The sequence below is a fragment of the Lagopus leucura genome, unplaced genomic scaffold, assembly GCF_019238085.1.
Source record: "Lagopus leucura isolate 7727_CA_CO unplaced genomic scaffold, USGS_WTPT01 Super-Scaffold_100016, whole genome shotgun sequence".
Lineage (NCBI taxonomy): Eukaryota > Metazoa > Chordata > Aves > Galliformes > Phasianidae > Lagopus > Lagopus leucura.
This window is the reverse complement of record NW_024962270.1, coordinates 4,969,520-4,994,741: the sequence shown is the minus strand read 5'-3', so window position 1 is coordinate 4,994,741 and position 25,222 is coordinate 4,969,520. Positions and strand designations below refer to the sequence as shown.

At 36.4% G+C, this 25,222-nt stretch overlaps 1 protein-coding gene across 2 annotated transcripts in view; it reads left to right on the top strand.

Moving 5' to 3' along the window:
• The window catches only part of LOC122183001 (protocadherin-11 X-linked-like), a 75,602-nt gene extending 50,749 nt beyond the window's left edge, over positions 1-24,853 (top strand). For both annotated transcript variants that reach the window (XM_042876707.1, XM_042876706.1), the window contains exons 3-5: positions 12,891-12,938; positions 15,450-17,936; positions 24,510-24,853. In XM_042876707.1, the coding sequence (XP_042732641.1) occupies positions 12,891-12,938; positions 15,450-17,936; positions 24,510-24,515 (2,541 nt within the window). In that variant the 3' untranslated portion in view covers positions 24,516-24,853. The remainder of the gene's footprint in view (positions 1-12,890; positions 12,939-15,449; positions 17,937-24,509) is intronic.
• The last annotated feature ends 369 nt before the right edge of the window (positions 24,854-25,222 follow it).

Genomic DNA, 25,222 nt, shown 5'->3' with positions numbered 1-25,222 from the left:
GATCATTAATGAATTACAAAGTCATTTAATTAAGTGACTCACTTTATTTGAAACTCCTACCTCTTTCTAAAAAGAAAACAGAACATCTTAAAATGTTATTCTTTTGTTTTGGGTTCAGACTTACTAGCAAGTTTTGTAACACAGGGTTTGATTTGTTTAATGGAACACTCACAGTTTTGTACAATTTAAATTACCACTCAAATTAGCATTTGCATATTTTTTCCTTCCTGCATTTTCTCAAAACATCTGAATAGAAGGAGACTTTTTTTTGTAACTGATTCATGGTATGAGAAGCTCAGACCTTTCCAGGTGTCTGTGATTGAACGATATAATGTCTGAAAACTGTGAACTCTGAGAAAATAACAGTTGTTGATAACCTCTGCGTTTGTTCCTGTCCTACTCAGGAGTCATATGGAGGACAATTCTAAGGAAAACAGTGTTTCTAGTTTTCATCTCAGTGTTTGTAAGAAAACCCAAATATGGTCCGTAGGATTCCTTTTGAATTGTTTTCTTATTTAGAAAAGCAGTTGCAACATTTTTGAAGATGTGATAGCAGTGTGATAGTTCTAGCAACTGACCAAGTTATTCGAGTTGAAGTTTACAAATACTGAATGACCTAAAAATAGTGATACTCCAACAATACGTGAAGCTTTCTTTTTTGCCACAATAAAGAAGATTTCAGGAAACAGTCATGCAGTACACCTTGCTGTTAGCCAAAGAAATTGTGCATAGAGCTATAAATGTTCATGATGCTCTACTGCAGTGCCCAAACTGTGGATAGGATAACATGAAGTGTTCAAATAGCAGATGCTGTGTAGTGTTTACTGTGGACAAGGCAAGGGAGGGTGAACTTAATTAAAAGTAATTTTAAAAAGAAAATTATTTACAGTGAACAACTGCCTTAAGTCTAGAGAGGGAGGAAGGATGGCATAACATTGATAGTAAGAGGTGATGGAGAAGAAAGCTACGACAGATGGTGAAGCAGTTCAGGGAGGGAAATGGCCAGATAAGAAAGCAGTGATTTTTGTCTTAGTTGAGCATAAAGTGGGAGTTGACAGTGCATGTTTTATTCTTCTTGCATCACGTGGTTGCCTCCCTGAGCAACTACATGGTCCACGGGTCTTTGCTTCTTCGGGTGGTCAGGCTGCTCACAAATGTATATAAAATGTTTATGCGTTGTGTCTAGTAATACCATCAGTGTGTTAAAAATGCATGCATGCTGTTGTTGATTACAGCACATGTTTGAGTTCAAGGCAAGCTAATATTTAGTATAACCTGATCAGTAGACGTGGAATTTACACAGGCCTGTGCTTTGGCTTTGAGGATTGCCATGTGAAGCATTTTGTTATTCTCTTGACTGTTAAAAATGAGAGCTGTTTCAGAGCAGTTTTTTAAACAGGATCTCAGAACACTGTTGTGGAGAGTCAGCTTTGTTCTTCCAAATGGATTCATATCTGTGCCTGCTTAAATTAAATCCTATTATTGACTCCTTAGCATTTCTTGTCAACCAGCACAACCACATAAACTACACGGTGCATAGTTACAACGTGCAATTAGCAATGGACTAGAGTGAAAGCAGAGCTCTGCTCTTACAGGAGCAGAGCATTTTCTAATGTGAGCTAATCCTTTGTTCTGATAGTTTGTTGCTTGTTTAATCTGTGTCAGTTTGGGGGAAATTAGGTTGGTGTTACTGCTATAGTTCCATTACTCTTACTTGTCAGAATATTATTCCTGTATTTACCTATCATCAGAAGCAGCTGGTGGATTCCTTCTAGATTTATATAATAATCTCTTTGTAGCTGTCAGTTCATACATCTGTAATCTGACAAAATAGATTCTTACTCAGTCTCACAACACGTCAGTCTTGCCTCTGATGGGGAGAGTTACCTCTTGGTACTGTAAATCATCTCTTGCAATGTCTTTCAGTCTAAGCTTTTCCCTGCTTTCTGATACAATTTATCAATTCCTTGACTTATGGAAGATGGAGATTACAAATCTTCATCAGATTTCTAGACTTCTCTTGAAACTAGTTTCTTAGCCTTGCAGGAGTTTGGGATCAAGTAACTAACATCACTGCTTGTCTGTGAAAATTGGGAATGTAAGAAGATATATTTTATGTAAAATGAAAGCAAGGAAGGCAGTTAAAATTACAAAGTGTGACTAGATTTGCAGTTAAATTAGAACGGAATAGTTAGATTTATGAAATCAGTATTGAAAATCATATCATAGACAGAATTACAAATTTGATAGCAAAAAGACTGATGCTGAAGGTGGGAAAATGGAAATTCCCTATGACCTGCTTGCTTTTTAGTGTGATACTAGTATGATCTTAGTAGTTGATGTCAACGGTTTATGGGCTGGTCCGGCCCAGTTCCGTGACCAGCAGGGCGGAGGGATCTGCGGATCCGCGCCTCTGGGAAAGGGGAAGCAGGGGACCCCAAAATACTTGAAAACAACAGCACTGATCTGAGGTGGAACAAATGATTTTACTAAATATAGTATTAGTAAAATACAATGAGAGAGAGAGAGAGAGAGAGAGAGAGTCTGTTTGAATTGTATAGACCTCACCACAATGCTGGGGTGAGAAGTGCAGTCCAGTTGAGAGACTGAAGTGCAGACGGCGAAGTGCAGATGGCGAAGCGCAGGCAGCAAAGCGCAGATAGCGAAGCGCAGACAGTGAAGAGCAGGCGAAGAAGAAGAATCAGGTGACCTTGCTTGGAGTTATATCCCCTTGCTGACCGCAAAGTCTCCTGGGGAAATGTAGTTCTTCTCCGACAGACGAACATTCGGCAGATATCAAACCCCACCCCCAATGCATTACATGATGTTATGGTGTGGAATACTGATGACCAAAAATCATAAAACCATGACAGTTGAGTACATTAGACAGAAGGGAAGGAAGCACCCTGCAAACAAGTTGCATGGTGAAGCAAACAGAGGTTGTGGATGCTCATCTACTTGGAACGATCTCAGCATAGGTGTTCACCAGAATGTCTGCATTGACCCAATCATCAGCTGCTTAAACCTCCTGTCTTTGTGCTCCTGATTTGTTTTTCTTACTTCACAGTCCCTTAATTGAGTTAACATAGGGACTTTATTAAGTGTAACATTGCAGGACAAGTTAACTTCCATTATCACTGTAATAGCTCTTATGCATTATACTTCATGTATTTGGGGAACACTGCTTTGTTTTCTCTCTTACTTCATGTGCCAGCAAAGGTGGGAAAGATAATAGATTTAGGGGGCTCTAAAGTAGATTTAGGAAATTTTTTGCTCTAGAGGTGCGCTCCTGCCAAGCTCTAAAGTCACCCTCTAGTGCCTGTAATTTAATAAATATGGAGAGTTGGATGTGTTGCCTTTCTAAGGTAACTTTTAGCTGCCCTTCAGCAGAGAAAGGTTTGCTAGGACACCGGGTCTGTATTTTAAAGGATGCAGAGTAATTCTTTTGAAGTCTGCAGTACTTATAAGGAATAGGTCAAAATTGAAACATCTTGCACTTTCTCTGTTGCAGCTATGGATCTATGTATTTCTTTGATGTTACAGTGTAGCTTCATTTAGTCCACATAGGTCGTTACCATTGTAAAGCCGTGTAAGTCCTAGAAGTAATGCCTCCTCTTTATTTCCATAGAAACTACAACAGATATAAAGAGCACAATAACACCATTCAATATAAAAAGTCTTGCTATAAAACTCTATCAGTGCCAGTAGTTGATTCATGTGGATGAGTTGATCAAAATGCTCTTTATTTTGTGTTGTGAGAGTTGTGCTTGGCTGTATGGAATGTGGCTTATCTTCCATGTAGCTTTTTCTGCTGCTGAAACTTTCCATCCACTGTGATGTGGATGCTCACATCCACTGTTTGGTCTTCATAAATATTCAGCAGGTATCAATGAATGTCAATGGGGGCAATTACTAATGTATAGATGAATTCAGTTTTACCTGTACTTCATACACTGATCCACGTCAGATGCCATTCTGTCAGACTGCCCCTCTGCTGGCATCTTATGCATAGCCTGAATATTGCCTGGAAGACTCAACCTCTACTGCCATCCAACACCCTCCTCTGGCATCATGGGCCAACATAATAAAACCGGAGGTATTACTTTTGGAGCAATTCTCGTACCCTTTAACACAAATTGTGCAGAGTTTTCCTGTTAAGTTTCCTTACGAGATATAAAATATTCTGAAATAATGAGAAATAGTTCAAACAGAATAGAGAGTTTATGCAGCTTTCAGCTTAGGTGAAAAGTTTTGAGTGGGTGGATGACATGACATGAGCTGAAGTTAGCTATAAAATGAGATGTGGAAACTTGAGGCATGTTTAAGATTGTTAAGTGACATCCTAAAGTCTCAAAAAGCTCCTCTTCAAATATATGAAAGGGAGAAATAACTTTCATTTGATCTTATTTTCTATTAATAATCATAGGAAGATTGGAGAAATTTGTATTATAAATAGATAGAATTCTTATCCTTCCTGTTTGTCCTTACTCTTGGAAATCTAGCAAAACGTATTTTTATTCTCCCTGTTTTCCCATTGCTTAACTTCAGCTATGTAAGCAAATTTCACACAATAATAGATTTGTTGTCTTCCCTCTATATAGCTCCCTTTCTTGAAAATATTTTAACTTCAACTTTCCATCAAAACCATATTGTCACTATTTTATTATATAATTCAACGTTTGCCTTCCTACAAAACCCTTAATTTGTCAATTTTTCTTATTATATGAAGTATTAAAGTATATTTCATTGTGAAAAGGTTTGTGGTAGAATACAAATATTGCTCAATAGTAATTTGTTCAGAGAGATCTTGGAAGGTTAAGTGGTCATCTATGAGCTTTTTTTTTTTTAAATAGTCACTGTCTTATTTTTAAGGAGGAAAATAATCTGATTTACATTCTTACAGTTGTGAATTATTGTCTCTAAGTAGATAGAACTCTGCTAATGACCGATGGTAGTTTGAATCCAGTGAGTCAAGAGTCAAGGTAATTGTTTCTTGTTGGTTGATACAAGGCTTCTTTAGGGTGGTTTATGGCATCATTACTGTAAAACTGTCAGGTTCCATTATCCTGACATCCCTTTCAGGGGTTGACTGAAGACTGGAGGAGAAAGTCTTGCTTCCAGGCACAGTAAGTTCAGTGAGTTAGGGTGAGGGACAAGTTGGTGTATCTTTTTGCATTCAAGGCTCTGATTTTCACACTAGCTGTCATGAAACAATAATATATAACTTAGCATGTCTCTATGTGGGCAAGATGATAGACTCAAGCTAGAAGGCACAAATCTGTCAAATGGAGATCTTCAGTTCATCCATCTTATGTGAATATTATCATTTGCTGATGTCCAGACAGATCAGTATGTTAACACAGATGTGGTGATGCTTTCTGAGCATAATTGACTTGGGATATCCTTACATAGTCCTTTGAATCCAACTGCATAGGAAACACACTTAGGGATAAACACTTTTTTAAGCTCTTCCAAAAGATATTGAATAAAAACCTCACTTTCACTTGTACGGGCAAATTGACAATTTAAGAATTATTTGTAGTTTTCTCAATGGTAAATCACATAGAAGTAGAAACAACAACAAAAAATGTTTACTAGTAATTCTTTAAACAGATAAACACTACTCCAGGTACAATGTATTAAGCAGTTGTAAAGTTTAGTTGATAGGTTTCTATCTTATTTTGGAGCTACTGAATCTACATTTCTAGTGAAATAGATCTTTAGGTAGCAGGACGTGCCTTGATTTTGCAGCCATTCAAGGGATCAGGTGTGGCCTGCAGGTTTCCAGTTATTGTCTATCCTCAGATCTGCTAGCTGAGAAATATGTGTAACAAGTTACCTCTTCTGTTACAAGTTACCTCCTTCCAGAGGAACATGTGATGACTGAACAGTAAAATTAGGATGTCAAACTTCAGGAAAGCTAACTTCCAGGTTTTCAGGGGGTTAGTTAATAGAACACCCTGGGAGACAGTCCTCATGATCAAGGGTGTGTGGAGCTAGTGGAGCTGACAGATCTTTAAGGAGACTTATTTCAGGGTGTAAGAGCTCTCCATCCCTGGGTATAGCAAGTCAGAAAAGGAAGGCACAAAACCAGTGTGGCTGAACTGGAACCTGTTGGTCAAACTGAAGGGCAAGAAGAAAATGCACAAACAGTGGAAACAGGGACAGGTACCATGAGAAGAGTGTAAGGAGGCTGCGAGGTTTTGTAGGGATGAGGTCAGGAAAGCCAAGGCCCAACTTGAACTGTACTTGGCTAGGGATGCCAGAAAGAACAAGAAAGGCTTGTATGGGTACTTCAAACAGAAAAGGAAAGTCCAGGAGGACATACTCCTCCTAATAAGAGACAGAGGCAGACTGGTAACAAGAGACAAGAAGAAGGCTGAGGTACTTAACTTTTTTTGCCTCAGTCTTCCCTGATAACTGCTTGCCACACAGCCCTCATACATTTGGTATGGCAGGAGGGGATAGGGTCCCTCTCAGTGTAAGTGACGAATCATAGAATGGCTTGGGTCAAAAGGGACCTGAAGGATCATCAAGCTCCAAACACTGTGCTGCTGGCAGGGCTGCCAACCTCCACATTTAATACAAGACCAGGCTGCCCAGGGCGCCATCCAGCCTGGCCTTGGACACCTCCAGGACAGGGCATCCACAGTCTCCCTGGGCAGTCCATTGCAGCACCTCACCACTCTCTCTGTGAAGAACTTCTCCCTGATATCCAATCTAAATCTTCCCTCTTTCAACTTAAAACTCTTTCCCCTTGTCCTGCTATCAACCCATTTTTTAAAAAGGTAAAAAGGGTGACAGTGGGAACTACTGACCTGTCAGTTTCACCTCTGTGCTGGGGAAGAGCATGGAACAGATCCTCCTGGAAGCCATGCTAAGGCACATGGAAGACAGGGAGGTGATACAGGAGAGCTAGCGTGGCTTCACTAAGGGCAAATTCTATTTGACCAACCTAGTGGCCTTCTATGATGGTGTTACTGCATCAGTGGACAAGGGAACAGCTATTGATTGCAAACATGGATTTGATGAGTGGACTGTTCAGTGAATGAAGAACTGGATGCAGGATTGAGTCCAGAGAGTGGTCGTCAGTGGGTCAATGTCTGGATGGAGATCATTGACAAGTGATGTCTCACAGGGGTCAGTGCTGGGGCCAATACTCTTTAATATCTTAATCAGTGACATCAACATTGGGGTCAAGTGCTCCCTCATCAGGTTTATTGATGACCTCAAGCTATTGGATTCAGTTGACACACCAGAGGAGTAGGATGCCATCTACACAGACTTGAGCAGTGAGCCCAGGTAAACATCCAGAGAAGGGCCACAAAAGTGGTCCACGGAATGGAACACCTCTCCTTCAAGGACGGGCTGAGAGAGCTGAGGCTGAGAGAAGGCTCCAAGATAGCAGCCTTTGAGTATCTATAGGGGAGCTACAGGAAGGTAAGGGGGACAACTCTTTAGCAGAATTTGTGGTGATAAAGCATGGGGAAATGGTTTCATACTCAAAGAGGGTAGATTTAGATTGGACAGAAGGGAAAAATCTTTTACAGTGGGAGTGGTGAGGCACTGGAACAGGTTACATCAGAGATGTGGTTGATGCCCCATCCCTGGAGACTTCCAAGGCGAGGCTGGGCAACCTAATCTAGCTGTGGTATCTCTGTTCATTGTAGAGGAGTTGGACTTGATGTCTTTCAGAGGCTCTTTCCATCTTTGAGGATTCTGTGATTCAGGGAACTTCTTGTATGTATAAGAGGAAGTGACTGCGGCTTAGACAATATATTTATATTTAGGAATTTATATTTTGACCATCTTTTGTTCTGGAAGGTTGCAAACAGTGCACTTAGGACATACTATACCCGTAGTTTCTACTATTATCTAAAAATATAAAGTGTTCTAGATTGAGATGGTGATACTAACTTTGATTTTCTGTTTGATGTGTTACTCTTCACCAGTGTATCCAGCAGTGGTTGTTTTTTTTTTTTTTTTGTATTTTTCATACTTCAGATGTTTGTGACTAAACTCATTGTTGCTAAATAAGAACCTTATTACTAAAGCAAGCAACAGCTGTCTCCATCAGGAACAATTTCACTTGAATACCATTGTTTTTTGACCGAGTTAAAAATTGTTCTCGCAAATTTTGATGGGAAGTGACTAATCACGCTTGTATTGCTGCAAGGAATCTGCAAGTTCTCAATCCATTCTAATTTTAGTTTCAGAATAACATTGTGAATATTATTTTCTGCTCCTTTTATTTATTGTGGGTGCAGCAATAAAAATTTTCCTCAAAATTTGGATATCTGTCTTGAGAAAGCTTGAATTATTTTTCCAGTGGGGTTCATATGAATCCTAGTAATGTTCCAAATCTATTATTAAAAATTCTGAGTTACTTCAAGGCTAGATGTCTTCTCTACACCTGTGAGTTTTTTCTTTTGCCCCAAATCATTTTTCCATAAGCTGTGTTTTTGGGGTGATAAAGATTTCCGGTTTATAAGATATGTTTTGAATATGGTAGAGGGAATTACAGTTTCTCCTAGATTTAGATGTCATTAATTAGATAATTCAAATATTAAAGAAGCTTATACAATTATAGTGTTCTTGATTTTTAGTTTTAGCTTTCAGATCTTTGATAGTGATAGAGAATTAAATAATTCTTGTAGTTGTTACTCTAAATACACAGAATGAATGTTTTTCTTCTTTTCAGGAGGAAACACAGGGAAGAAAAATGCTAAGTCCAAAATTATAAACTTATAAATATCAAAGAATACTTTTAAATCCACTGTCAACTGTAGATTGTGGCACTTGACTGCATTAGTATGGTTATTTTTATTCCCGAAAGAAAGGTTTATTGCAAAGTAATTTATATTCCCTAGCCCTGAAATATAATGGGTCTGAACACTGAAGTCCTGTAGAGCTTTTGATGCTGGGACATGTAGCAAAGAGCATTTCAGACAATTTTAAGGAAACAAAAAAGAAACATTGGTGAAAGGAAAAAATTCTGAATCATCAGCTGTCAGTGTTGAAATACATTTTTATCACACTGTGCTATAATTGCTGTCTCTATTAATGTGATGTGTATTATTGCCATGGTTATTGCTGATGTTCCAAAGTCAAATTATTGTAATTTTTTTTCTCTCTGCCTTATCAAGCATATTGTCTTTCTTTTCTTTTCTTTTTTCTTTTTTTTGAGTCAAGATGTTCTATGTTTTTAAGAATGGAATATTATATGACTCTCTTTGAGGTTTTCCACTTCATTTTAACCCTAGCTATATAATATTATCCTCATTTCCATTATGCATCTTTAAATACTATTTGTTGTAGCACATTCTAAACTACAAATAAATCAGTATTTTCAGTTTTCCTCTCCATCCCGTTTCCCATGGAACCTCAAAACCAATTTGCTGCCTGTTATGTATTAGTGGAATAAGTTTATTTATCAGAAAAGGTTTTAAGGTATTAAGATATATTGTGATTATCAGGATTTTCTGACATTGTTTTCATTTTGACTATTTGGTATCACTTTCAAAGCCAAAGGTGCCAGCTCTAACTGTAGTGCAGTGTGTACCTGCCCCTGAAATGAGTGAAAACTAAATGCAAAGAAGTATGTTAATATGTATATTGCTGTGGAATGATTGGTTGGCTTTTCCTGCTGGGCAGCTGTTAAAACTAATCAGATCGTGCTTAAGAGCATAATAAGGAATAACTTTAATGCTGCTTAACCATCATGGAAGCTCTGCATTCCAGCTATCATTCTTGCTTTTGGTAAATTAGTCTAGGTTTTGCTGATTTGTTAAAAGCCATAATACTGAATTTCAAAACTGATTTCACTTAATTTTCCAGTTTACAGTGGGGTTTTTGTATATATCCATGTGTGCCTCTTCTTACAGTAACAGTAAAGTTAATTGAGGGTGGAAGTAGAATAAAAAATCTGTAGGTAGAATGCATGACATATCCAGCAACTAGTTTTATTGTGTGACCTTAAGATTTTGAGATACTAATCTAATCCTTACAACAACTGAAAATGACTTTGTTGTAGTGAGTGGTCCTTCACATTTCTGTGAAATAATTGAGTCAATCCTAGATGTTATTCTGTCTTTTTAGAGAGTTTTGTCTTCTTTCAGTATCTTTGACTTTGCTTACATGTTCATACACGCAGTTGATAGAAGTCTTTGTATTGCTGTAATATAATAAATTATTTCTCTTTCTGTGCAGTTTTATTGAACTGCATTGAAGGTAGGAAATAAATAGAATAATAATTTCCATCTGTAGTACCATCTTGAATATGAATACTTGTAAATGTGTGTATCAGACACATTTGAAAGATTTTTTTTATTCCAAACAACTTGCAGAGAAGGCATTTTTAGGAATATAACTCGTAGTCAAAAGTCATGGTGGCTTATAATGTGAAATTTTCAGTGCACACAAGTATTACAGGGTTTCAGAGGTGGGTCTCAAAATGGTATTGCTACCATACTGTAACACAGTATTTTCATTTTTTTCTTTTGCTGCTGTTTTACTGAGTCACACAAATGGGAATCAGTAATACTGGAGGAGGAAGAAGACAAATTGGCTTTCTGATGAAATCCAGCACCAAAAAATACATTTTTGGTTTATCCCCAGCATTCCCTGATGAACATAATCAAAAGATTTCTATTTAATGAGTATTAGAATTTAGTCTCTGTGGAACTACTTTCAGTACTCTGTTACTACTTCTGAGCAGCTGTCTCTGATTTATTAATCTGAAATTGCAGTGTGATTTATTACCTTCCAGTATGTAGAGAAGGGGCATCTTGCACTTGTGTTTCGTCATATATTTTTACAGTTCTATTTGCTAGCTCCACTGTTTTCTCAGAATAATGTAAAAAGGATGAGTTTCATTGTTTGAAAAGCACAGCTTCGTGTCTTTAAAAAGCAGGAAGTGGTTGTTACACCTCCCACATAAACTTCCTCTTTTGAGTTTTGGAAAACTTTCCAAGGAGTGAAGGCCCTGAGAAGGCCTTACGGTCATCTACAGTTCACCAGTATTTGTTCCAGACCGACAAGCCCAAAAAGCTGTGTGTTAGTGTTGGGAAAAATGTGTCCATGTGAAAGAATGGCTTTCTGATATTAATCTGGAGGACATCGGATTTTGTTCATTTATTTTCTTTTTTATTTTTGGATACCTGAGGAGAGGTCTATCATGACATTCAAATGAAAAATTTTATCAACATTTTGTCCTCAAACATAAACATAAGAGGAGGATACAGTGGTTTCACTTGTAGCCAAACTTTCAGTTTAGATGGGCCTCCGATCAAATAAGTTACTCATGCTAAATAACTTTCTGCTAAAAGCACGGCTATGGATTTGGTGCAATGAAGATACCACCTGTTTATAGAAATCAGGCACCTTTTCAAATGAAATTATCTTGAAAATAACAGAGAACAAAATAATTCAATGAACCTCAACTTACATTTAGTACTTGTTTAGTTGCTTACTTGTTTAACAAGTCCTATCAAAGTTTTTTTTTTTCTATTTAATTTTATTTTTTCCACTTGTCATGAGCCAAATCTATAAATGTCCATCATGATAAATTTGAACTAAAAGTACTAGAAGCTGAGGATCCTGGGCAATCTCTGCTTTAGGGTAATTTTCAGAAATACCTCAGTTGTTTCTATTTTCCTGTATACAGGTGACTGTCAGTTTGAATCCCCTTCTGCCTGAGAGTACTGATATGGTTATAGTGCAGGTAGTGAATAGGAGGGCATTACGGATTCACACTGCTCCAACACCCAGTCAGCATTCATCTGAGAGCTCTAAAATGCGGGATTATGAGCCTAAGGTGTCTTGTTTGGCTGTCAAACAAGATGAGGTTGTGATTTAGGAGCTGGTTCAGAACTGTTACTTGTTACGTCCAAAAACACAGTGATGTGTTAGGGAATTACATGGCTAAAATACAGTCATTTCTTTCGCTTAGTTCTTAGATTTTTGGAGCAAATCTGTAATTCTCACACACATGTAATGTGAACATAAAAATTATCTTTCTAAATATATTAATTAATGCCTAACAACTCCTGTTTTTTCCTTGTTTTTATATCTAGAGATATAAATATAGTGTTTACTTGAAGTACAAAGTGCATATTGGAGGACAGGGAATTTATAGCATATCTCAGACATACATATGATATCCCTTTAACTGTCCTTCAGGTTTTGTATCAGCTTCCTGTCTAATAGGATGCATGTGAATGTCTCAAAAATTGTTATGGAGAAGGTTAAGAGGCAGGCTTACTTAGCTAATTGCCTTACTGGCAGCTGTTAACTTTCCTTCTTTTGGAAGGAGTATTTCTAAAAGAAGAGGGCTTTGAATTTTGTTTTTGTTTAGTTGAAATGAAATGATTAGTAATTTGGTAGAAGTGTCTGTCACTTTCAGACCAGCTTTTGTAGAGCCACTTTTGTTATTGGAAGCTGAAAAATAGTGAATTATTATGTAGATGTTGGTAATACATCGTGTCCTTATCTTCTGTGTATGGGTGAAGCATGTTAGGTTTATGACTACACAGATTTTAGTTTAGATTGGTGTATAACTTCCGAGTTTTTTTTTTACTGTGGATTTGAACATTCAGAGCAAAAACAAACAAGCAAAAAACAGTGATTACAAAGCAAATGTAGGCAACAACTAATGAATTCAATCACATATTGTGATGAGAGAGTGTAATAGTGCCTTGTGCATGTCTAGAGGCAAGTTAGGTGTAGACTATGTACTATGTACATCTTGCTACATGCAGTCCTGTTCGTAATACTTTGACTTTTCTAGGTTATCACATTAGATATCTATGTTTAATTGATTATGTATTTATTAACTTACCTACATGTTACAATTGTTTTAAAACTCTCTAATTTTTTATTTTACATGACAGCCCAAAACAGCTCCGAAAAGGACATTTGGATCAATTACAAATGATCAGGTAAATATATGGCAAGGAGTGTTCAGCAAGTATACCAGTTTCATCATTTCAAATATTACCTTAGGCATGAATCAACTGAAAAGGATGTTATGAAAATCCAATAAGGTTACAAGTTGCTTAAACCACTGGTAAATAATATTGTGATCAGAACTCGGAGCTTCTTAAAGTTGATGTTGGCTCTGAAACCTTGTTCTGCTTGAAGTAGTTAGATTACATCATTTAAACTGTCTTTTTAGATTGAAAATTCAGCGTTTTATTTTTCACTCTCTGACACAGCCATGGAAAAAAAAACTAACAGGTTATTTCTAAAATTAATTTAATGGTGAAAGGTACTACATAAGTGTTAATTACCTATTATACCACTTCTAAAGATTTATAGCAGTACTCTAGCGTGGGTGAAACCTTCAGATCACTGGGATAATGAGATGATTGAGGTTCAGTCCAAAACCAATCTTATTGTAGGAAATTTTGATTTCACTGAGGTTTTGGTGATGATAGATCCATTTGCTTCAACAGAAAAAATTTGCACTGAAGGTTTTTTTTCCTGTTTCTCTTTTTAACTCTTAGTTTCTTTTCTCACGAGGGAGAGAATTATATATTTGTAATCTTCAAAATACACTACTTGAATGTGTCATCATTTTGGGAATGTTTGGAATGGGAGCACTCTCTCAGAAAATTTATTTGATAAAATGTGGCGTATGGCTGTATTTAACTCTATCCCAATGTGAATTAAGTTAGGAAAAAAAAAAAATTAAAAAAAGATCCCTTTATTTTAGTAGTTTAAAAAGATGCATGATCCTCTAATGAACAGCAAGAAATTTTCTTAAGTAACCTTTTTTTTTTCTTTCTCTTTTTTTTTTTTTTTTTCATAAAAATTACTCAAATGGTAATAATTGACCTGGAATTGTTCTTTGCATTCTTTTCTGTTTCTCCATTAGTTTATGGTAGTTATGGAGAATCAAATCTATTAATTTTATGGTATAATGAAGAATTGCTTTTGACTTGATAGTTGAAGAAATGCAGAGATGTGTATTCATTTGTATAATTGAACCTATTGAAAGTCTATGAGAATTTTTTGTTGTAGTTGTGAGATACAATGATAGAATAATTACTGCCCATCTGTCAATTTGTGTACAAATAAAGCAGTAAAAGATAGCTGATATGTCCGCCCCCCTCCACCAGCTTGTTACATTTTTTTTTTTTTTTCTGGAATTCTATATTAAAACATATATAATTCATTATTTCTTAGTAGTTATGCAATTTATTACAACTAACTGCTAGGCTGATTGAAGATGAATAGGAAACCCACACTTTCTCTCAATAGAGAGATAAATGTAGAATTGCTATTTGAGAAAACATTTCTTTTAAAACTAATATTTTCGTGTCTTCTACTAAATAAGTAAAAGCTGTGTTCTTATTTATTGTTTCAGAATGTACTCCACTTCACTTTAGACTGCCCCTGGTTGCAATATAATGTCACAAATACTGTGCAAGTTGCTCAGTTATGTTTGATATGGGGATGGATAGTTCTTTTCCATGAAAGAAATGTTTGTTTATGTCAAATTCTGACTGGCAAAACACTTAAACAAAACAGTCCATTCTTACACAGAATTTGTTTTGTTTTATTGTATTTATTTTAGCATACTCTTTTCAACGCAAGGCTTCTGAAGGAAGCCATGTTTGTCAAATATATATAGTATTTCTTTTCCATTACAGGAGTGTTATGTGTTCAACAATCCCTGTGAAAAGAAGTAATTATTTTCAAAGTGAATGTCACAGTTCTGGGATTATTTTTTTTTTTAATGAAAAAAAAACAAAACAAAACAATCCAAGTGAAAAAAGAAGATAAATATAAAGCAAATCATGAGGAATAATGGAATAATTTTCAGGTGTTTTTTATGTATTTCTAATAAACTGTTATGGCTGTATAGTAAACGATTTATTTTTGTTTTTTTAAATTATGATGGCTTCAGATCATGTCCAGAGTTGTTCCATGAGGCAGTCCCTTTAACTTTCTTGTTTTCCTTCAAATTGAAGATTTGTTTAAGTCCTTTAGTGCATGCATATTACCTTACGTTTGGACACTTTGAACTTTGGCTACATTGCTCTTCTCCACACTCACTGGTACAGTATAGAAAGCAAATCACATCTGTCCAAGTATTTTCTCTTTTCTTTAGGAGGAGAGCAGTTGGTTTAAAGAGCAAACGCAGCACCAAGAAACCAGCAAACAAATCACAATGTGTACCCCTGCCCCCCCCAAAAAAAAACAAAAAAAAACCCTCATAACCTGTTATTCTGAAGTATAAGTTCATTTCCATGTATGTTCTGAAGCTTTTTTTAAGGTCCCTGGGTGGCTTAGAGCAAAATTAAATATTGCAAACGAGGAGTAAATATAAAAAGTGTTAATTCCTGTATAATGCTTATATATTTTGTGATAATTTCAGAACATTGAGATAATTCTCTGCTTAAATGCACTACTATGCTAAAGTATCTTCTTTCTGTGTCTTGTAGGGTCAGAATGTATTTGGTCTTGATATAATTGAGACACCTGAGGGAGATAAGTGGCCTCAACTGATTGTCCAGCAGATCCTGGATAGAGAGCAGAAAGATACCTATGTGATGAAAATTAAAGTTGAAGATGGTGGAAGTCCTCCAAGATCTAGCACTGCAATCCTGCAAGTCACAGTGACTGATGTGAATGATAATCGTCCAGTCTTTAAAGAGAATGACGTTGAAGTTAGTATTCCAGAAAATGCTCCAGTGGGCACCTCTGTTTCTCAGCTCCATGCCACTGATGCAGACCTGGGCTCAAATGCACAAATCCACTTCTATTTCAGCAATCAGATCTCCAGCTTGGCCAAAAAGCTGTTTGCCATTGATAATGCCACTGGTCTCATCACCATAAGAGAGCCACTAGACAGGGAAGAATCTCCAGTACACAAACTAACTGTTTTGGCAAGTGATGGCAGTTCGACTCCATCGAGAGCAACAGTGACTGTTAATGTCACAGATATTAATGACAATGTCCCATCAATTGACACAAGGTACATCATCAATCCAGTGAATGGGACAGTGCTCTTGTCTGAGAAAGCTCCACTTAATACAAAAATTGCATTGATAACAGTAATGGACAAGGATGCTGATCTGAATGGAAAAGTTACTTGTTTTACAGATCATGATGTCCCTTTTAGACTAAAGCCAGTGTTTGATAATCAGTTTCTTCTGGAGACAGCTACATTTCTAGATTATGAATCCACACGGGAATATGCTATTAAAATAGTAGCTTCAGATTCAGGTAAACCTCCCTTAAACCAATCTGCAATGCTCTTGATCAAAATTAAAGATGAAAATGACAATGCCCCAGTTTTCACACAGCCTATCATAGGTCTTTCCATCCCTGAAAACAATGCTCCTGGTACTCAGCTAACCAAGATAAGTGCTACAGATGCCGACAGTGGGCGCAATGCTGAGATCAGCTATATTCTAGGTTCTGATGCACCCCCTATTTTCAATCTTGACCGCCGCACAGGCATTCTGACAGCAGTGAGAAAGCTGGATAGAGAAAAACAAGACAGGTACTCCTTCACTGTACTGGCTAAGGATAATGGGATGCCACCCTTGCAGACCAATGCTACTGTGACAGTGTCAGTCCTGGACCAGAATGATAACAGCCCTGCTTTCACACACAATGAATATAATTTCTATGTTCCAGAAAACTTACCCATGTATGGCACAGTAGGGCTTATCACAGTAACAGATGCTGATTCTGGAGAGAATGCTGCAGTCACTCTGTCTATATTAAATGGTCGAGATAATTTCATTATCGATCCACTTACTGGTGTAATAAGACCTAATATTACTTTTGATAGAGAACAGCAGGGGTCATACACTTTTCAGGTGAAAGCGGTGGATGGAGGAAGACTGCAGCGTTCCTCAACGGCCAAAGTGACGATCAATGTTGTTGATGTAAATGACAACAGGCCTGTTTTTGTAATTCCTTCATCAAATTATTCATACGAGTTGATTCCAACATCATCCAGTCCAGGTTCTGTTGTTACTAAAGTCTTTGCAGTTGATAATGACACAGGAATGAATGCAGAGCTCCGTTACAGCATTATAGGAGGGAATTCAAGGGGCTTGTTTGCAATTGACCAGTTAACAGGCAATATTACATTGAAAGAGAAGGTAATCACATCAGATCATGGCTTGCACAGACTGGTGATAAAAGTCAATGACCTGGGTCAGCCAGAGTCTCTTTATACTATAGCTCTTGTGCATTTGTTTGTGAATGAGACGGTCACCAATAGTTCCTACATACAAGAGCTAGTGCGCAGGAATATGGAAACTCCAGTTGGCCAGAACATTGGGGATGGTGAGATAACCCCACAAACCAATGATTATGTCAAGATCATAATTGCGATTATTGCAGGCACAATGACAGTTATTCTGGTAATTTTTGTTACTGCATTAGTACGATGCCGCCAGACTCCCAGGCACAAAGTTGTCCAGAAAAATAAGCAGAGTGGTGAGTGGGTTTCCCCAAACCAAGAGAATAGGCAGATCAAGAAGAAGAAGAAGAAGAAGAAACGCTCTCCAAAAAGTCTTCTCCTCAATTTTGTGACTATTGAAGAATCTAAGCCTGATGATCCTGGCCATGAGCACATAAATGGCACTTTAGACATTCCTGTAGAACTAGAGGAACAGACTATGGGAAAATATAACTGGGCCACTACACCAACCACATTTAAGCCTGATAGCCCAGATTTAGCAAAGCACTACAAGTCTGCTTCTCCACAGCCAACCTTTCAAATTAAACCTGAGACTCCTGTACCCCCCAAGAAGCACCATGTCATTCAGGAACTGCCTCTGGATAACACCTTTGTGGTGGGCTGTGATTCACTCTCCAAGTGCTCATCAAGCAGCTCGGATCCTTACAGTGTTTCTGAATGCAGCTGTCAAGGAGGCTTCAAGACCCCAGGCCCCATTCACACCAGACAGGTAATGGAAATTTTAAGGTTCTCTCTTTCTCCTTCGCCTCTTTCTTTTCCATTAATTTAGCTCTAATTCTAAGCACTGCAAAATAAATTTTTCCACAAGGATTAAAAGTTACGAAAAGTCATGTTTGATAGAAGCATAAAAAAAAGGTAAACAATTTGAGATTCTTCAGTGTTAAGAAAAAAATTAAAATGCTGCAAGGAAATCGAGCTGTGAATTATTACACTGGTGGGTATTCTGGACTGCAGATGGCAGTATGGCACTTCCTGCATTACCTCTGTACGCTGTGCAGCTGTGTGAAACAAAGAGGGTTTATGGTACTGTCCTCTGTAGTATTGTGTGCTCAAGAGTTGAAGCAATCTAGGCCAGGTGGAAAACAATAAAGCTTTACAGGACCTCATAAGCGGTTCTTAATATTAATGGTGTCTGGAATTGCAGCCATCATTTGGGCATAGCTTTACTTCAAAGTCACTAAAAGCAGGCAAGGATTTTCATCGGAGAGATTCAGTGCCATTTTCCAAAGTAGCAGACTACTTGAGTAGAATGGCACTGTGAGTAGGCAAAGCTGTAGGAAAATAAGAAGCATTGGTATAATTGTTCTCACATTTTTGCTCCTATGCTTGGTAAACCAGATACTAACTTCTCAAAAATTCAGTACAGCATAATGTCTAAAGACTTCTTAGCTTTAAATTAAAAATAAGATAAGAATCTGCAGGACACTACAGAAAGGCTGCAAGTAACCGAAAATCAAATATAATTTCTATATATATTTTTGAAGGTTTTGTAAGTAATAAATTTTGTCTACTTGTCTCTTTTATTTAAGAATATCACAGTGTTTTCAGTGAAAACAGTTTTCTAGTCAAATTTTAAAAGAATCAATTGTTAAATATTTCAGAAGAGCTTATTATATCATTGATGTTACATTTTAGTATTATTTTTTGGGAACAAATCCTCAGCAAGATTTAGTCTGTTAGACTTTTTGTTCAGTTGAGGTTTTAAATTTTCTGTGAGCTTTGTTTTGTGAGCAACATTGATAACAAAATGTACATGAAAACTGCATGATGGCCTGCTTGTTCTACTTAATTTTTTCCCCCTTAACAGCACAGATTTCTGTGATAACCCATGTAGCTGTGTATTACAAAATGGAGTTTTGAGTTCCACTAACAGTTAAGTTGAGGAAAAAATAATAGAATTTCTTATTTTTATGACAGCAGTAGAAAATGTGTACTTTTCCGGATTTGAATATTTTGTATCAAAGGTATTTAAATGTGTTAATTTAAATTGGGCATTAGAAAAGTGTCTTGCTAGTTTGTTCATCTGTTATATTTTTCCTTATGGTGAGGTGGGTGGTGGTGTTTTCAGCATCTCAGTAGGCCTGATCTAAGTGCTCTGTAGGCCTGATCTAAGTGATTTTTCAGTTGAGTTCAGGGACTCCAGTATACCTCCTCCAAGCCAAAAAGATTCTTTCACTGTCTGCTCAAAAGCAGACTTTGTAACGCACTAATTCTACTAAAAAAGAAGGTAAGCTCATGACACTCCAGATTTTTATAAACTTAGTTCTTCCATCAGAAGGGACATTTAAAGTAGAATGGAAAGCAATTATCTTCTACAGAAGTCTTTTGGGAAAAAATCTTTTAACTATACCTAAAAAGTAATTCACAGGGTTTTCCTGTCGTTGAGAGAAGAATAGAACTGTTTTTTTGTTTGTTTATTTTCATATACTCATTACCTGATATAACTGTACCAGAAATTGCATTAGTATGGCCCGTAAAAGATTAATTTTTTCATACAGAAAAGTGACCACATTATTGGAGAAATTGCAACTCCTCTCTGACACTGGCCCTTTCCACTAGTTGGAAAACAACATTTGCCTTTAACCATTACTTAATTTTGTTTTATTTAAATGAGTGATAAAATATTAATGCATTTATTTACATAAGTTGGGCAAGAGAAGCCATTTGAGTTTAATCCTTTGTGTTGTATTGTAATTACAGCATTGTGTTTTATGATAAGCAAAACAAACTATATTTCTTTAATCTCAGTATTTTTTGTAAAAACGAGTCTTACTCATAACCTGTTTTTTTTGTATAATTATAGTCTGTGTGGTTTTATCTCCTGTGAAGGTACACTCAGGACAGGCTGCCTTAGAGTTGTCACTCTTAGCCAGTAAAGAGATGAAACAAAAGAAACTCTACTCAGTCTTTCAGATGTCATGTTGCCCTCAATTCACCAACCTTATAGACAGGTGGGATCTTTGTGGTTAGTGATACCTTCATGTTGTGCGCTCTGAATTTTCAGAAAATGCAGGACAGCAAGGAGAAGTGGGATAATTAAAGTTAAAAAGGCAGATGTGCTAGTTTGAGAAATGAAAATAAGAAATGAAAATAAGAAAATAGTGTGAAAAACATTATTCTACTGCAATCATTACTGTAATACTTCCCTATTACAAGCCAAAATATCTCTGAAGGAGAAAACTAAAGATTATGCTTGCTGTGAGTTTATTTATTTTTGTTTTCAATTAGATATTGATATTAACAAGCCTCACATCTCAATAGCTCTTAGCTTTGTCTATGCAAGACATTTGAATTACTGATTTAAAGATAAAAAGTTACGGGATTTTTTGAAGCTTTAAATCAGAATGATATAAATTGTCTTTAAATTAAAAAAAAAAATCTTATGTTAAATTTGTAGAAGTGATGTACAAAATGACAAAGTCATTATAACAGTTGTACTCAAAAAAATTGCAAAAGAGAATCACAGGGTTGGAAGGAACCTCAAGGATCGTGAATCTCCAACCCCCCTGCCACATGCAGGGCCACCAACCTCCTCGTTTAATACCAGACCAGGCTGCCCAGGGCCCCATCCAATCTGGCCTTGAAAACCTTCAGGGATGGGGCATCCACAACCTGTCTGGGCAGCTGTTCCAGCACCTCACCACTCTCTCTGTAAACAATTTCCCCATGACATCCAGAACGTAAAGGATTTTCTACTAAAAAGCCCAAAGAATGTCTATGTGGGCTATGTGGGCTAATAAATACTGGAGTAGCAAAGCTCAGAGTTTTGTGGGAAAGGAATCAGAAGCAACTGAGGACACATTGGATTGTTGACTGCGGGAAGCTGAAGAGGGAAACGTGTGGTGCTAATATAATGCAAACAAGGAGAGACAGTAAGCTTCTCTAGTTCTTCTGTGTGGGAAAGGGTAATAGAAAGAGATATTAATATTATTTTGAAGTCACATGTTAGGTGCTGATACTAGTGAGAGTGAATTGGTACCTTCAGAATAGCGTGCTTTCCTTTGGGATGCTGTAGGTAAATGTATTAAGGAAGTTCTATCACATGCTAAACTGTGAAGGGGCTTCTTGTACATGATATGTTTGGGTTTGTTTTGTTTTGTTTTTTTTAAAGTAAGGTATATAAAATCAAGCTAACTTTCATTGTCTTCAGAAGAATGTATTTTTTTGGAGAGAAACATATACACATTTACAGCTTGTCTGTCCACAAGCTTTGTAAAAACTCAATTGCTTTTGACATTCACCTTAGTGAGAGAAGGCTGTATGAAATATATACTCTCAAAAATCTTTTTTTCATTTGCATTGGAAAGTTGAAAAGGATGTTTTTGTTTTTTTCAATCCATTATTCATATAATATGTAACACAATATTTAAAATCTGGAATCTTTGCTCAGTTGTTTCAAACAACATTCAGACAATTTGAATGCCTCTCGAGGGATCAACATATTTAATCAGAACATTCATAGTGATAGTATACATAGTATACATATATACATATATACATATATATGCAATGTTACCTCTGGCAGCTGGGTTCTGAGAAACTACTGCTGCAAAGATTGATTAAAACTTCACATCTCCTCCTCCTTGTCTCTTTCTTTCAGTTAATACTGCTTGTGACTTTCGTTCATTTGAAAAAACCGTACTGCACACTATAGGAACAGTATAAATATCCTAAAATAAACAGCTGTTGACTAAGGAAGGGTACCATTAACTTTTTTATTATCACTTTTTCTGGCCTTTTGTTAGTGAAAAAGTATGACTGCATGAAAGCAGCAATGGCAGGACTTGGTTTAGTTTCAGTTCACTCCTTCAGCTGATACAGCTGGAATATGTAGTCATTCTCTGAACTGTGTGAATATATATATAAACATACTGTTTGAATGACAAATGTATAATCATGCTCTGTTTCTGTGCTTGGTGGTGGTTATGCCTGCTTTGCAGTGGACTCCCATCCATATGTTAACATTTCCACTGTTAGTACACTATGTCATCTTCAGAAAAAAATGGTGGGAATGAACAGGTATGAAGATTGATTTTCTCATATTTACTACTGTAAAGCTTCATTAATTCATTTATTTGCAAGAATTCTATCATGTGTGAATGTACCTGTGCGTATGAATGGAGATTTCAAATAACACTGTGATCTGAACTGTGAACTTGTTTGTTGGAAAGTAATCAGAGATAGACATTAATTTTATATTAGAAAGTAGACCTTATTTATGGTGCGTTGCCTTTTTGGGGGCCACTTTCTTACTACCAACTGCTTACGCAGGCTTACAGTTACGATACATATGGTTTTCTGTTTCTGATTTGAAATGTGAAATGCCATTACTGTTTTTCACTCAGTATGAGAGCAGTGTGCTTAGAAAAATATTGCACTTTCCTAAAACAAAAAGCTCTGAAAACTCATGTGATATGCAGATCTTTAGATGCATGATTTAGGTAATTTGGGGTAATAAGTGAGAGTAGTGAGTTTAATCCAGTATCCTGTAATTATCAATAGGCTTCTGATGTGTGAAAGGGTGTATAGGTAACGCTGTGTTTTGCATTGACAAATACAGAGTAAATTACACTCAAGAAACTAAATGTCAGACAAATAGCTGTTGGTATAACCCTTCTCAAAAGCTGTCTCAGAAGTGATTACTACAACTCTGACTATTCTTGTTATTTTCTCTTAATTTTCTAGCTGGTAATTTAGCTGGTAATTATGGTATGATTCTGTGTATGAACATTTCAGTAAGAACTGAAATTTGTATCTGGAGAAAAAGATGTTACTGAAGGATAAGTGAAATTTGCAGACTCTTATGTTAGTGAGCAGTTAATTAGATATGTAGTACTACTAAAGCAAAACCGGTCAAGGAAATTTTTTTCCTCTATGGAATTCTTTGTGGAAGGAAAAGTCAATTTTTATTTCATAGAGGTGTTCTTTACTGAAAAAACATGGGGAAGGAAGTCTGGAATTGATACTCTGCACTTCATGGTAGAAAACAAATACCAAGCACAAGTTAAAAAAATAAAAAAACAAAAAATAAATTCACTTGTCTTTTAGGAAAAAAACGAGAACGATTTTAAATGTGGCTTTTAAGTAGAATCATAAAATCACCAAATTACCAAGGTTGGAAAAGACCTCTGAAATAACCCAGTCCACCTGTCTACCTACCACAGTATTTCCCCACTAAAGCATGTCCCTCAGTATAGCATCTCCATTTTTCTTGAGCAGTAAAAAGTGCTTTGGAGAAAACAAAGGTTGTTTTTTTTTGTTTGTTTGTTTGTTTTGTTTTTGTTTTGTTTTTGTTCTTGTTTTTTGTTATTTATCCCAGTAAAACCTATTTGACTGAGTTTGTCCTGAAGTTGGTAGGCAATGTTCCAGCATTACCATTTGGTGATTGTTTTTCAGGCTACAATGATTCTCAATTCTCTATCCAATAGCAGCTTGTTTTGGGATAGTAGCAGTATAAATACATATGATTTTCCCCAAACATGAAGCATGTTTCACCTTCATGCGTGGTGAAGCTGAAATGTTTACTCCTTTCTTCTCAATTCCTTTTTTTTTTTCTTTTCTTTTTTTTTTTTTTAAATAGAAACTAATGGCTACCAACCATTTGTCAACAATGAAATCTGATTTATCTTTAATTTAATTTTCACACTTATTTCTTTTCCTATTTTCTCACAGAAGGTATTACACTCAATGATCTTCAGTTGATAGCAATTTCCTGACCAGTGAGTGGCTTGTGTCTTGGTGACTGCTATTGATAGTGGGTTTTTTTCCTTGAAATAATTGATCTGAATGGCTTTATTTCAGTGAATTTTCAAGACTCTAACTCTGTTGATAATAAGTACAACTTCAGGAAGCAAAATAACTTCAAAATATTTTATGCTCTTAGGAACTATGCTCTTGAATGAAGTCTACTAAAGCCCTGTAGAATGTATTTTAGGTAGTGTGGTAGTTTTCTGATAGCTGTATGTTTGATACAGCACTTGGAGTTTTGAGCTGATAAAGAAAAAAATATTAAAAACCTAGAATAACATACATAGAAGCCATTTTTGTGTCTCCCATTTTAACACTTCTGTTGTGTATGTAGATGTGTGCAGATCTTTCTGTGTATATAGGGCCCTGCAAGCACACACACTCACCAAAGGTGGCTGGTTACATAGAAATGCAGTAGTTTGGTACTTCTCAAACTATGTGGTTGACATGGTTGAAAGTTGGAAGCAAACTTTACAATATATGGGGAAAATTATGTAGGAAAGGGCTTTTCTCATGCTGTTTCTCTGTTTGCCAGCTCTGAACGCCATCGCATCTGATGTTATATACTGAAGTCGTACGTGTACACAATGATGTTAAGCCAGCAAACATGAAAACAAGGAAATAGCACGAGAAAGCCCTTTGTCCTCTCTCTGATTGCCGAAGAAATTTATCGTCTGATCTCCAGAGGGGTTTGGAAGTGATGATGAACTGTTCAAGCTGCCCTACTGAAAGGTATCAAGGGCAAGAATTTTTTAAAATGAAAAGACAACGAAATTTTAGTACGTTGTGCTACAGTGTTCTATAATGTAGTTTTGCTAAGAAAAAAGTAATGTGACCCATCATTCATCGCAGTTGGCGATTATGATAAATCTATTGTTTTCTAATTTTGCTTGTAACCAACTTCTTGTCCCAGATTTTTTCCTTATTTATTTTAGTTGAACAAGTAGAAGTTTTGATTATATAAGTATAATAAAAGGGAGCAATAAATTTTATTCATACACTGAAAGGAGAATGTAAAGTTCTTTATACTCCCTGCATTAAAAAGAAAAAAAATTGTTGTCACAATATAGCATTGTTACATGTATTAAGAATCAAGTGTTATTTATATCTATTCCATAATATTTTTAATGATAATATTGCTGCTGTGGTTCATAAATGGAATTGATCAAATCACTGCTTTCTCGTTTCATAGGCACAATATTAGTTGTGAACAATGAATACTTTCTTACCCACAAAATTTTGTAATAA